The 12,541-nt window shown below is 44.3% G+C and overlaps 1 protein-coding gene across 8 annotated transcripts in view; it reads left to right on the forward strand.

Annotated features, from left to right (window-relative positions):
• enah (ENAH actin regulator) overlaps positions 1-12,541 on the forward strand; it is a 128,405-nt gene that overhangs the window by 47,393 nt on the left and 68,471 nt on the right. For all 8 annotated transcript variants that reach the window (XM_065963868.1, XM_065963867.1, XM_065963865.1 and 5 more), the window contains exons 2-3: positions 7,495-7,660; positions 11,273-11,450. In XM_065963868.1, coding sequence (XP_065819940.1) covers positions 7,495-7,660; positions 11,273-11,450 — 344 coding nt within the window. The remainder of the gene's footprint in view (positions 1-7,494; positions 7,661-11,272; positions 11,451-12,541) is intronic.

Raw genomic sequence — 12,541 nt, forward strand, 5'->3', positions numbered from 1 at the left:
ACACACATGAACATGCACACGAACACACACACACGCGCACGCACACACAGACACACATACACACACACACATACACACACATACACACACACACGCTCTATCATCATCATCATGGTGGGCTCTTCTGGGTTATATATATCCAGTCATGGCGATGGCTCCTTTGTCACACCTCAGGTGTTTTTACTGCTTTCATGTCTCACAGCGATCCCTCTCTCTCTCTTTCTCTCTCTCTCTCTCTCTCTCTCACCATCTGCTGGAGTGGATGACTCATACGTGTGAGTGGAGGGGATTTTCTAGTGGCTCCCGCAAAAGAGAGGCAAAAGAGAAATAAAGTCCCCTCCGTGCAAACACACAGCTGTTCATGGATACGTGCTGAACAGGTACACCTGTGCACATCTGTAATAATGCTCCTGTCTTCCACAGTCTTTCTCTTGATAACAGCAGCGTTGCCATGGTGACGATTCAGTTTATACTTCTGTAAAAAGGGAGGTGTAGCGGTGAGGGACCAGCATCATATTCTTTGTAAAGATCAGCTGAGCTTGTGGACGGCCTTCAGCTCGGAGTGGTTGTATCTCTTCTAGACTTATCCTAAAGATTAGATTGATTATAATTATTGGACCAAAAAAAATCATGACAGACAGACAGTCACCATGGTTACTCACTCTCACCTGCCTGCTGATTTGTAACACTGTTTAGTGTAATCCCTATAAATTCAGTTATCACAACAAGTGAGCTTCGAGTGGAGAAGCTTTATAAGTAACTTTTAAAAACTGAGCGAGATCAGAAAACACAGACAGCAACATTTGAAACACCGGGGTTATATCTCTCATCACTGTCTGTCTGAGCTCCTCTCTGCCTGACTCTCTGCAGACTGTGAACGTCTCTCCGGCTTGTTAAACGGTTTCTTGTGTCGCTATCTGAGATGTAAACTTAACTGTGCGAACTATGCAGATAAGTTAACTGTTGCTCACGCCGTGTCGGTTTGGATAAATATGAGAACAGTTGCATATAACCGAGATGGAGTTGTTTTTGCAGAGTTTACTTCTAAGTTTTGTTTTCGTTTTCACCGCTGCGGAGCAAAAGAGGGAGAGCATAAACTGCAGCATGATAGAATAAACACATTAGCCTGGTTCTACGATCTCTCTGCTTTGGCAGATCGTCAGCAGGTTAAAATCCTTCACAATCTAAGATCGTTATATCGCCCACCACTACTCTGAGGTCATGTCTTAGTCCCTCTCCTGACTTCCCCTGTCCTTTTATTTGTAAGCCGGATTCCCCTATTGAAGCTTCAAAAGGCCTTGTTGAACCTTTAAATATTGTTTCATCCTGCATGTCGCTTCAGCTCGCAGGATTTATCACCCTCGTCCAGCCTCACACGGAGCTGACCGAGTGTCCGTCTATTGTCAGATGATGACCTGCAGGTCACACTGGAGAGAGTGAGTTCATTTAGAGAGAGATGGAGACAGCCAGAGACTCAGGTACTATGAGATCTATTCTTATCATAGAGTCAAAGCTCTATGCAGCCAGGGCAGAGACCTTTTGTTAGTTTGTCTCTTTTATGAGAAATGTAGAGAGAAAGAGGTGAAGCAGTGCAGAATTAGAAGCAGGCTCATCGATGTTGTTGGGAGCTATGAGAGAAAATGTGCATCTGTTTAAATGGATAAATGATTTAAAGAATTCTTTATTGTCAGCAGAGTGCCAGAATCAAAAGCTAAAGTTTGGACTCTTTTTAGTAGAGATTCTAGTACAATCAGTTTGATCAAATTATGTTTAGAGAGAGAAAGCGTGCAGGCTGGTGCAGAGTTCACACCCCAATCCAAAGACTCGTCTTCTGATACAGAACCTCACCACCAAGTGCAGTTCCAGGAGTGTCCACTTGGGGTCGGCTCCAAAAGTCCCTGAAGTCCAACACACGCCCATGTTGAAATGCCGATTTTGAAAGTAGAAATAACTTTGTTTGCAGCCTGCTATAAAAAACCTTTTGTACTACATAGTTCATGTCTTTATCAGCCCATGCTGTACCGGAGTTGTTTTTTTTATAATTCGTTTGTTAGGATTATATGAAGGCTAAGATTTCAGCATAAGGGGCAAGTTGACTGACAGGTAGACGAGTTGTAGCTGTTAGCAAAGCAGCAACCTCCACTTTTGAAAAATGAAGCCAATGCTAGGTGTACTGAAAGTTGAGACAGCATTTCCAGCATGGAGACCGCCATCTTTGGGTTTATAGAGTTTGCTTCAGAAACCAATTGGTGATGTCATTGAAACTACGTCTATATATTTTTTTTGTACAATATATGACCTGTACACATCAATACAAATGTTGCAAGAATGTCTCATAGGAGCATTATAAAAAGCTGTTAAACCTAATCTCCTGCAAAACCAGCAGGATATAAATAATTGAATTGCAATGCCCACAAATAGGGGTGTGGAAATATCCAAAATATCTTATCCTGCGATAAGACGTGACATAAAAAAACAAAAAAATGGAAGTGCTGGACGAAGCAACAGAAGCCGCTACATAACGCTATAATGAGAATATTTGTCGCTATATCAATGCTATACAGGATCACAATCTGAACTAAAGAGTGGAGAAGAACAGACAACATAATGCAGCCGATTAATTACGTACTCAGAGATCGTAGCTGTCATGTGCAGACACATCGTTATGAAAACGATTAATATGTTATTTAACGATATCGCACACTCCTACCCTTGAATTCAGGCCTCAGGTTACACGGATTGGCCAGTGTTTGGAGAGCTGCAGTGATTCTCCTCTTATGTTCATTAGAATAAGAAGGAGCAGTGAGGCTGGCATGACAAATATGAAATCACCATTTGTCCGCCGGGTAAGTCAACTGTTTTTTGGCACGCACGATGAATGAGGTTTCAGTTTCCCCGTTTGGTCCTTTCTGTTTTTAAAGCAGTCGGTCAGCTGCTTATGTAACTTTGGTGTATCAGCAGAGAAATTAGTCACAGTTTGCAGCCATTGTAGTGACGAGGCGAGTCAATCAAATCAAAATCTTAATGACTTCACAGCCCCAAAAATTAACACATGATCAGAACATTTAGAGGCGCCATAGGATGGTACTGAACCAATCGCCTGACAGATTGTAACGACCACCACGAACGACGAGAGGCCAAATATCCCCAATCTCTGCGACTGTAGTTTCCTCCTCACATCGTCTCCTCTTCTTCCCCTTCACTCTTTTGCTCTGTTGATATCTGCACACCCACACCCTGCCCCCCCCCCAACCCCCCCCCCCCCCCCCCCCCCCTCCATCCCGGCAGGATGTGACATCATGGCAGCCCCTGGAGCTGTTCTGATCCTCTTTGAAGTCAGGACCGTTCTTCACTCAGAGCCTCATTAACATTAATGAAGAGGATGAAAATATTCTCATCTCATATCCCATTTTCTATTTCCAGTCTCGTCAGATCTACACATCGTGTGTGTGTGTGTGTGTGTGTGTGTGTGTGTGTGTGTGTGTGTGTGTGTGTGTGTGTGTGTGTGTGTGTGTGTGTGTGTGTGTGTGTGTGTGTGTGTGTGTGTGTGTGTGTGTGTGTGTGTGTGTGTGTGTGTGTGTGTGTGTGTGTGTGTGTGTGTGTGTGTGTGTGTGTGTGTGTGTGTGTGTGTGTGTGTGTGTGTGTGTGTGTGTGTCAAGAAAACAGGTAGACGCCCCTGATAAACAAATGGACATGAGGCAGCTGTAGAGTCAGTCGTTTCTCAACCTCTCTCCATTTTTCAAAAGCATCTCCAACATTGATCCTAGTTTGAGCACGTTTCTGCTCGTGGAGCTTATTAGAAACATGCAGAGGCTTTTTAGGTCGGGTACAATCACTTCTATCTGAACCACTTCTCTTGCCCGCTTCCATCACTGCAACACCTGTTGACCTGATAACTGCTCTCATATCTGGTAAACCGAGGGGCGTCCAAAACGGTCGCAACATAGCATGTTTCATTAATGATCATATAGTAAGATCAATTTATAATAACGGTTACTTTTTATCACAGTTCTACTTGTCAGAGTCCTTCATCCACATTTTGATGTCTGCGTTTATGTATCGCTAAATTCATATAATCCTGATCCCTTTGACCTTTCATAAATAATTCAGACGTGTGAAACATGAAACATCACTGCGGCTCTGTTGATTCAATGGGATCAGTCATATAGAGTGTACATTGGTGCTGGCTTACTAGAGAGAGAGCGAGAGAAGGAAGATAGCAGCTGACACATTCAATGGAGGGGTTAACAAGGAGATGAGGAGGGTCAACAGGACTAGATTACACCCGGCAAGCACTTAACAAGCGGAAATCCACTTTTTTTTTTTTATTACTGCGGATGCCTCTGACATCACGTCTCTGAAGGAGCTGCAAAGACAAAGGGGACACGCACCACCAGCTAATGTGCAGTCATCTCACTGAGGACCGTAATGATGCCGCCATTAATGTAAATGAAACATAATTGTACACTCTTTCTGCTGTAATGTTTCCAGAAAAAGCACCAATGTCGAAGTCACTCAGTGAGAGTTGGCAGCTGAGTCACGTCTGCTTTACTGTGGGCTCCACAGATATGCTTTAAGGGCTTTTTTTTCCTCTTCCTGTCTCATGTTGTTTGATTTTTGTTCTTTTAGTCGCCACATTTTCTTCCTCTCAAACACTCTGGAGCAGATTCCTCTGGCTTTCTGCTCCCAGCGCTTATAAACAAGTGGAGCACACACACACGCGCGTTTATAATCAGTGTCCACACACACATGCAGACAGCAGTACAGTCACCACATAAATATGTACGGTCAGGAAATGCACACGTGTGTTGTACAGTTATTTGATCCAGGAGCAGACGCACTGTGCTAAACTTTGGGACTTAAATTACCCATATTAGACCGCAATCCACAAAACACGCAGCCACACAATTATTAGTTTCCACCACTTGAATGTGACTGTTTAAAAGCCTCCTCTGTCTCATTTGCTGCAGACCATCAAGACATACATCTAGACCCACTCAGCCTGACGCAGAGGAGTCCAAGTCAAGTCCAGGCAACCAGGCTGTAAACATGTTAATTATGCTGTAAAAATAGACTTTTTGAATGGGTGTGTATGTGACTTCCTGTGCTTCTGCAGCCAGCCTCTAGTGGACACTCGAGGAACTGCAGGATTATACACCTCAGCATCGGCTTCATTTTTCAACACCGGAAGTTTCTGCTTAATGTTAACGCAGCATGTAGGAGAGAAAAAACAATTGAGATTCCATCATGATGTAAATCCATCAGCTGCTGCAAAGTGTTAACACAGTTCAGCTTCTGTTGTCAGGAGGGAGCACATTATCAGAGGTGTAAAAGGCTCAGTGGGTGAGGTGTGTTTGTGTCTTTGTTGTCAGTAGCAGCACACAGTTCATGCAGCAGATACATATTTCCAGGCCGTTCAGAAAGTCTTCTCAATCACCGAGTAGCTTGGGTACATGCAGCGGTGCGCACGCACACACACACACACACACACACACACACACACACACACACACACACACACACACACACACACACACACACACACACACACACACACACACACACACACACCTGATACACACACACAGAAATCTGTGAGTGCAGACCCTTTTGTATGACGCATTCCTGACATTCAAACATGTCCTTTTCAAAACTCTAGGTGTGGGTCTCTGTGGACGTGGATCTGATCCCCCCGACGGCTCTTTTTCAACCCATTTTCACTCCCTCATCTCTTCCCCTCAAGCTATTTTTGACTTTCACTTTCTACACACACTCTCTGCTTGTCAGTGTCCCCCCACTGCTCCTCTGGCCCCCCTCTCACTCTCTGCTTGTCAGTATCGCAGTTACAAACAAATACTCATTTGTTGTCCCTTCTTGTCATTTTCTGCTGTTATGAGTTGCAGTCATGCGACAAAGAGTTGACGGTTTCCCTCACTTCCAGCGCTGTGAAACATATCATGATATGATGAACACATTAAAATGTAGCTCTACCAGTTTTACACGGTGAGGTCAGTTTACCTGTCAGCAGGAAGCCCACTGTGTGTTGTGTCTTATGTAAGCTACAACATCAGACTTGACATGAGTTTGACTGATGTTGGAATTAACCAGACGGACAGCAATGGTGTTACATAAAATGATATTGTGTCATGTGAAATGGAGTTTACATCATATCTAGGACCAGAAACCATGAGCTCCATGTCTTTACTTCCTTGTTTTTCTTAAGGGTATGATACAAGTAAAGATCCCCTCAAGGCAGTGTCTTTAAATTTGGCACAAATATCTGCTGGGACTCGATGAAATGATTTGATTCTGAATGACGGGGTCAGCATGATCACCTGTGATGACTCTGTGATGTCCGTCTTTTTGATTTTGTTCAATAAACAGGTACACTCCCCGACATCGTGTGGGACACAGGCTCTCAGGCAGTAATTCTACCTGTAACGGGTCTTGTGTGAGTCCACTAACATCATGGGATTGCACTTTCTAAATTGCTGTTGTCCATTTAAACACAAGGCTCACCGCTGATGTCTCCAGGTTCAAATTACAAGGAGAAGTCTCTGTGTAGTTATTAAGGTAGAAAATACAGCCAGAGACCCACAAAGCACGTTTCATTTGTTTGGTGCTCCGGGGTGGTGAACGTCTCTGAAATCTAGTATGTGAACTCCCTGTTTGTGAGCTCTTAATAGCACTCTGTAGACCAGCACTTCTCAAAGACTGCATCCTGATTGGACGGTCAGTCAGTCCAGACCCAGCACAAACCTTGTTTAATAAATACAAGATATTTCAGTTTTGTGTTGAATGATTGATCAGAGAGAGAGAGAGAGAGAGAGAGAGAGAGAGATAGATAGATAGATAATTTAAACCTCTTTGTGGCGTTTTGTGTTACATCCTAACATCTCTGTGTCTTCAGAAAAGGTTCTGGTTTGAATCCCTGTCTGACAGGAGCCTCTCTGTGTGGAGTTTGAATGTTCTCCCTGTGCATGTGTGGGTTCTCTCCTGGTACTCCGGCTTCCTCCCACAGTCCAAACACATGCTCGTTAGGTTACCTGGAGACTCTAAATTGTCCGTAGGTGTGACCGAGTATGACTGCTTGTCTGTCTCTAAAAGTCAGCCCTGAGATATACTGGCGACCAGTCCAGGTTGTAACCCCGCCTCTCGCCCAATGAAAGCTGTACATATAAAGTACAAGAGGATAGATGTGTTGTTGTTGACAGCAGAAGTTCTGGCCGAACAGAACATATGACGTTGCATCACCTCTAATCACAGACAAGAACATCTCTCAGGGTTTTCAGACCCTCTAAAGAGATAAAAACACATAAAAGAAGAACAAAGAGGAGAATTCAGAGATGCTTAAGATGCTCTCTGATATGGATGGAGAACAGAGCGTTTCCTGTGTGTCGGTCACTGAAAGGCGTGTTTGACCATTATGAGTTTTCCTTCACCTACGATGGCTAATGAGTTTCCTTCTTTTTGTCTCCTTTGTTTTTCCTTCAGTGAACAGAGTATCTGCCAGGCGCGAGCTGCTGTCATGGTGTATGACGATGCCAATAAGAAGTGGGTCCCAGCTGGTGGTTCCACGGGCTTCAGCAGAGTCCACATCTACCACCACACGGGCAACAACGCCTTCCGCGTGGTGGGCCGCAAGATCCAGGATCATCAGGTGAGTGGATGGAACCAGTAAAGGCCGTCTCCCCTGAGAGCTGCAGACCCCATCCGAGTGACAGAACGTCTTACTGACTGTTGAGCTCTTTTTCACACACAAACAAAACCAACGTTCATGAAAGAATGGACAGACACATCCAGCCACACACACCATGTTTGTGTAAGAGTACATTAAAGGGGACATATTATGAAAAATCCACTTAAACAGTGTTTCTGAACATATATTTGGGTACCGACCCACAAAATGTGAAATAAACCCATCCAGTTCTTTGTTTGTGGTCTTTATAAGTCTTACAACACAGAGAAAAATGATCCGTTTCAAATGTGCTCTCCTTGTGATGTCACAGTGGGATTTTGGTAAAAAAAAATCCCCTCCCCTCCCCTCCCCTGATATCTCCACCCATGGACTCCACCCCAAGCTTAGAACAAAACTTTTGCGCAGGTCAGCCATTTTTATTCTCACTACAGAGGAGAGATGTCTACGGGGAAAACTCAGGGGGGTCATTACATTTAAAGAGACATACACACCAAAACGGAGCGTTCTGAGAGAGCTGGTTTATACAGGGTCACAAACCTCCTCTGCTGCTTGATTCATGTTATATTTTGAACAAAGCACAGCACAGATGTTTCATTTAGACCACAGGAGGACTGTTTGAAAAAGTGGAGAAGGAGGATCATATGTCTTCTTTAATATTACAAACAAGCTAACAGAGAAAACTATCTGCTACCTGTGAGTGAATCTCTCCTGTTAGGTAGCACACACACTATCCTAACAATCCCACAATCCTCTCTGCCTCCATGTTTGAGAGTTCTTCTATGGCTGGAGGGATGGAGTGAGTAGGAGGATGAGAAGTCTCAGTCCCTCAAGCCCTCAGTGAGCCTGACGAAGGCCACAAGCTAGAACACGTTAGTGTCACAACAACTAGATCGCATGTTTGCCTCCTCTTATTTTCCTCAACATTTAATTTAATCCACTAATTAAATCAATAACTCTGCTGTGATTATGGCTCCACTGGACCACATCTGTGGCCACAGGCTGTTGGAGGCGTTCCAATCATCCATCCGTCCGACTCATTCCTGTAAATCTCAGGAATGCTTTGAGGGAATCTTTAGAAATGTGACAAACAGGCTCACTGGGATGCACTGCCAACTCTTTTTATGTGTATAATGTAAAACTACCAGAAAAAACGACCTGAAGAAGAGAATATGTTTTCCAACGATGTATCCAAGTATCATTTACATGAAGTTTCTATCACAGCAGCACATATAGCAACAGCACGGCAGCTTTCAGTAGCAGCTCACACTTCCTCATGCAGCGGTCTTTGACGTAACATCCGGTGTTTCCACGGCAACGATAAACATGTCGTCTCTGTCATGACGGCCGCCACAACAAGACACGTACGGTTACCACTATAAAATGAAGGATTTCTCTGGCTTTGATAACTGTTGGAAATATTTGATGTAATGTAAGAACTCAACAAAACAATAAATAAAAACAGGTTTAGGCCCCGTGTCCACCTAGCGTTTCTTTCTCAGCGCCAGCGTCTTTTTTTCAGTTCTTTTCAATGGGTAGAGAGCGTTCTCAGCAGAAAGCGGCCTCCAGGATGAAAAGCGCAGCGCCCAGCCTCTTTTTTTAAACAAGCGCTCTGCCGTTTTAGTGCAGCCGCTCCGGGTAGTGATGGGAAAAGCAGTTCTTTTCAGTGTACTGAATCAGTAGAATCAGTTCAGTAAAGTGATTCGTTCAAAAGATTTGTTCACCGAATCGTTCAGTAATTCTCACCAGCTCTGTCTGTGAATCAGAATTTAATAAACTGAAACACGGCCGAACGTTTAGTTCTGCTCGCGATCGTACTGAGAACAGCCGGTGGTGAATAATAAACCAATGAGCTGAGAATTTAGTTGGATAAAGCTACAGTTTGCAAACTGAAAGCTGCTAAAACAATCACATTTATTTTCCCTGACCGTTCTGTTCAGTACGTTCAGTACACAAATCACTCACTGACTGACTGACTGACTGACTGAGAGGGAGAGAGAGAGTCTCGGAGGCGGAGCTCTCGTTCAGTTCGTTCACTGAACGAAACACTGACTGAACGTGAACGAGCAAGACTGCGAGTCACCAGCCTCAGTCACACACACACACACTGTACTGACTGAAACACGATCGTTAGTAGATGTTAAAACAGTCAGCTGAGTGAAATTAAGTTGGATATAAAAGCCGTTTGCAAACTGACAGCAGCTATAAAAAGCACATACATTTTCGCGACACCTAAATGTTAAATAATATATTTGCTACTTCCTCAATTTTGGAGACATGAGAGGGAGAAGTAGGGGCGGGCTTTAGTGATGTTTTAGTGTAAAGTTCAACATATTACACCTTTAAAATAAAAGTCCCAACCCACCGCTTCAGAACAAACAGATGACAAACTGGTCGATGTTCGACCTCGTAAACTGGAGTTATCGCGTGGTTGTAGCGGCTGTGTGTGTGTGTGTGTGTGAGTCGTTCACACTCAGGGCTGCAGGCTGATTATCAGCGTGTGTGTGGCGCTGTGATAATAACATTCATATTTCCTCTGTTTGGTTTTCTTCGCTGCCACCTTCAATAAACATCCAGCGTTAAGACGGCTCAACTTCTCCTGACGTTCGCTGGCTGCTTGTTTTATCACCCGCTCCTTCAACAATAAAGAATCGTGATGTGTATCACTTTCTGCCTGACACAGACTCGCATCACAACAAGCACAGACACTGACACTAGATTATCTCTTGCTGGGTTCAAATAAATTTGTCCAGCTGCCGGACGTCGACTTTGTTTTGGATAAACAATCAGAGCGGTAACAGTCTTCAGCGCTAGACGAGATGTTTATTGGCCGAAGCAAAGATAATTCTCATTTGGGCTTTTTCTCATTTTACTTTAATCTTCTGAAATCTAACCAGAGGGGCCGTGCAGGAGAAGCTTCAGACATGAGGCTGCCTGTCTCATTAGTGGGGACACGAGATGACACTGTGATTATCAGATTAAGACCTACAGCATGACTCATCTTTTCTGGGTGTTTCAGTTACATCAGATAACGATGATGTACATGCTTACATCAACTTTCACTGACTACCATACAGATTTAGTGTTTTGTGTACGGAGGACGCAGACATGGAAGAAGGAGGATTTGTTAGAGCTCTCCGTTCTCCGTCTCAATAACTCAGAGTAGAGCTGCCTGGGGGCGTTTCTCCTCAACGTTAGCATCCTAAGCACCTTAAATGCAGAGTAATGGATCTTTAAGTCTCTTTACAAGCAGGTAAAAATGACCTTTAACCACATATCACCTCCAGAGTCTCACTTTAATGAGATTGGGGGGTGTTTGTTGGGACAGGACCAGGATCTGGTGCGTTGGCTTTAAATCTTCTCCCTGATTTGTGACAGCTCCTGAACTTGGCAGCAGAGAGAGAGAGATGGACACCACACTGCTTGTACATCTTTCTTTATCCTCCTGTTTGTGTTTATAATCTACAGAAATCAGGTTCAGACTGTAAACATGAAGTCTCACTCAAAGTCATTTGAAGTTTATCCTCTCAGTCATGGGTGTTTCTTGTTTCCCTCTCTCATCGTGGACATCTTCAGGTGGTGATAAACTGTGCCATTCCCAAGGGGCTGAAGTACAACCAGGCCACGCAGACCTTCCACCAGTGGCGGGATGCCCGACAGGTCTACGGGCTGAACTTCGGCAGCAAGGAGGACGCCAACGTGTTTGCCAGTGCCATGATGCATGCTCTGGAGGTGCTCAACTCGCAGGATGCAGGTAGAGCTGCTTTTTTAAAATGTAATTAGACCTAAGAGGTAGGCTTCAATACGCACGATAAGAATCGTGGCTGAGTTGACTGACAGGTGGATGTGTTGCAGCTGTTTACCAGGATGCTTAAGGCCCGCTCTACCTCTATGCCTGTTTTTAGATTGATTGAAAGTTAGGTTGAGCTGCAGTGGTTAGCGCCTCCTAAGACATCCTTTAAATTAACTAGTGACTCTAAACTTCCTGTAGGTGTGAATGTGAGGGTGGCTGGTTGTCTGTCTCTACATGTCAGCTCTGTGATTGGCTGGTGAACAGTCCAGGGTGTACTCCACCTCTCACCCAATGACAGCTGGAATCAGCTCTAGCGATCCCGAACGGGACAAGCGGTTTAAGATTATGAATGGATGGACTGTCATTGTTGGGCTTCAAAACTACACTTCAGAAACCAGTGGGTGACGTCCATGTGTGTACAGTGTATGGTCAGTAGACGGGTACAGAAAATGTTCACCCACACACAGGGTGAACTTCTTCCTCTCTTCCTGTTGTACTGAAGCTTTGGGGGGGGCGTTCTGCTACATCTTGGCGATATTGTCAGTGCTGTTGCTTTTTTGGAGAATTTTAATTCAAACAGTTCTAATCATATGACCTGCAGTATAACCGTACTAATGTTGTAGTCCCCCCTCTTCGTGGCTGGCGACCTCCACTTTGGACACCACTGAGATAAGCAATCACTGTAATAAAATTTTAATTTTTTAAATTTTATATACTTTATTAATCCCAGAGGGGAAATTCTGGTCTGACCCTCTGTTATTGAGAGACATGCTTCTCACACACATAGGCCTGAATGGCATCTCTCCAGCTACCAGACCACCTTCCATATCAGGGTCCGGGACTTGAACCCTCCAGTTCCCTAACCAAAATCCCTGCAGTCTGAGCTACTGCCGCCTCCAGCAAACACAAAGTCAGACTTTTACTCCAGAGGTGTGAGGGACCAACATGTGTCTGATAAAGAAGCTGTTGCTGCTGTTTGGACATTTAGTGTTTCAGATGGTTTCACAGCGACTTTGTGTGCAGGAGGCATGAAACACGCAGAGACAGGAAGT

This window comes from Labrus bergylta, chromosome 15 (genome assembly GCF_963930695.1).
Source record: "Labrus bergylta chromosome 15, fLabBer1.1, whole genome shotgun sequence".
Taxonomy (NCBI): Eukaryota; Metazoa; Chordata; class Actinopteri; order Labriformes; family Labridae; genus Labrus; species Labrus bergylta.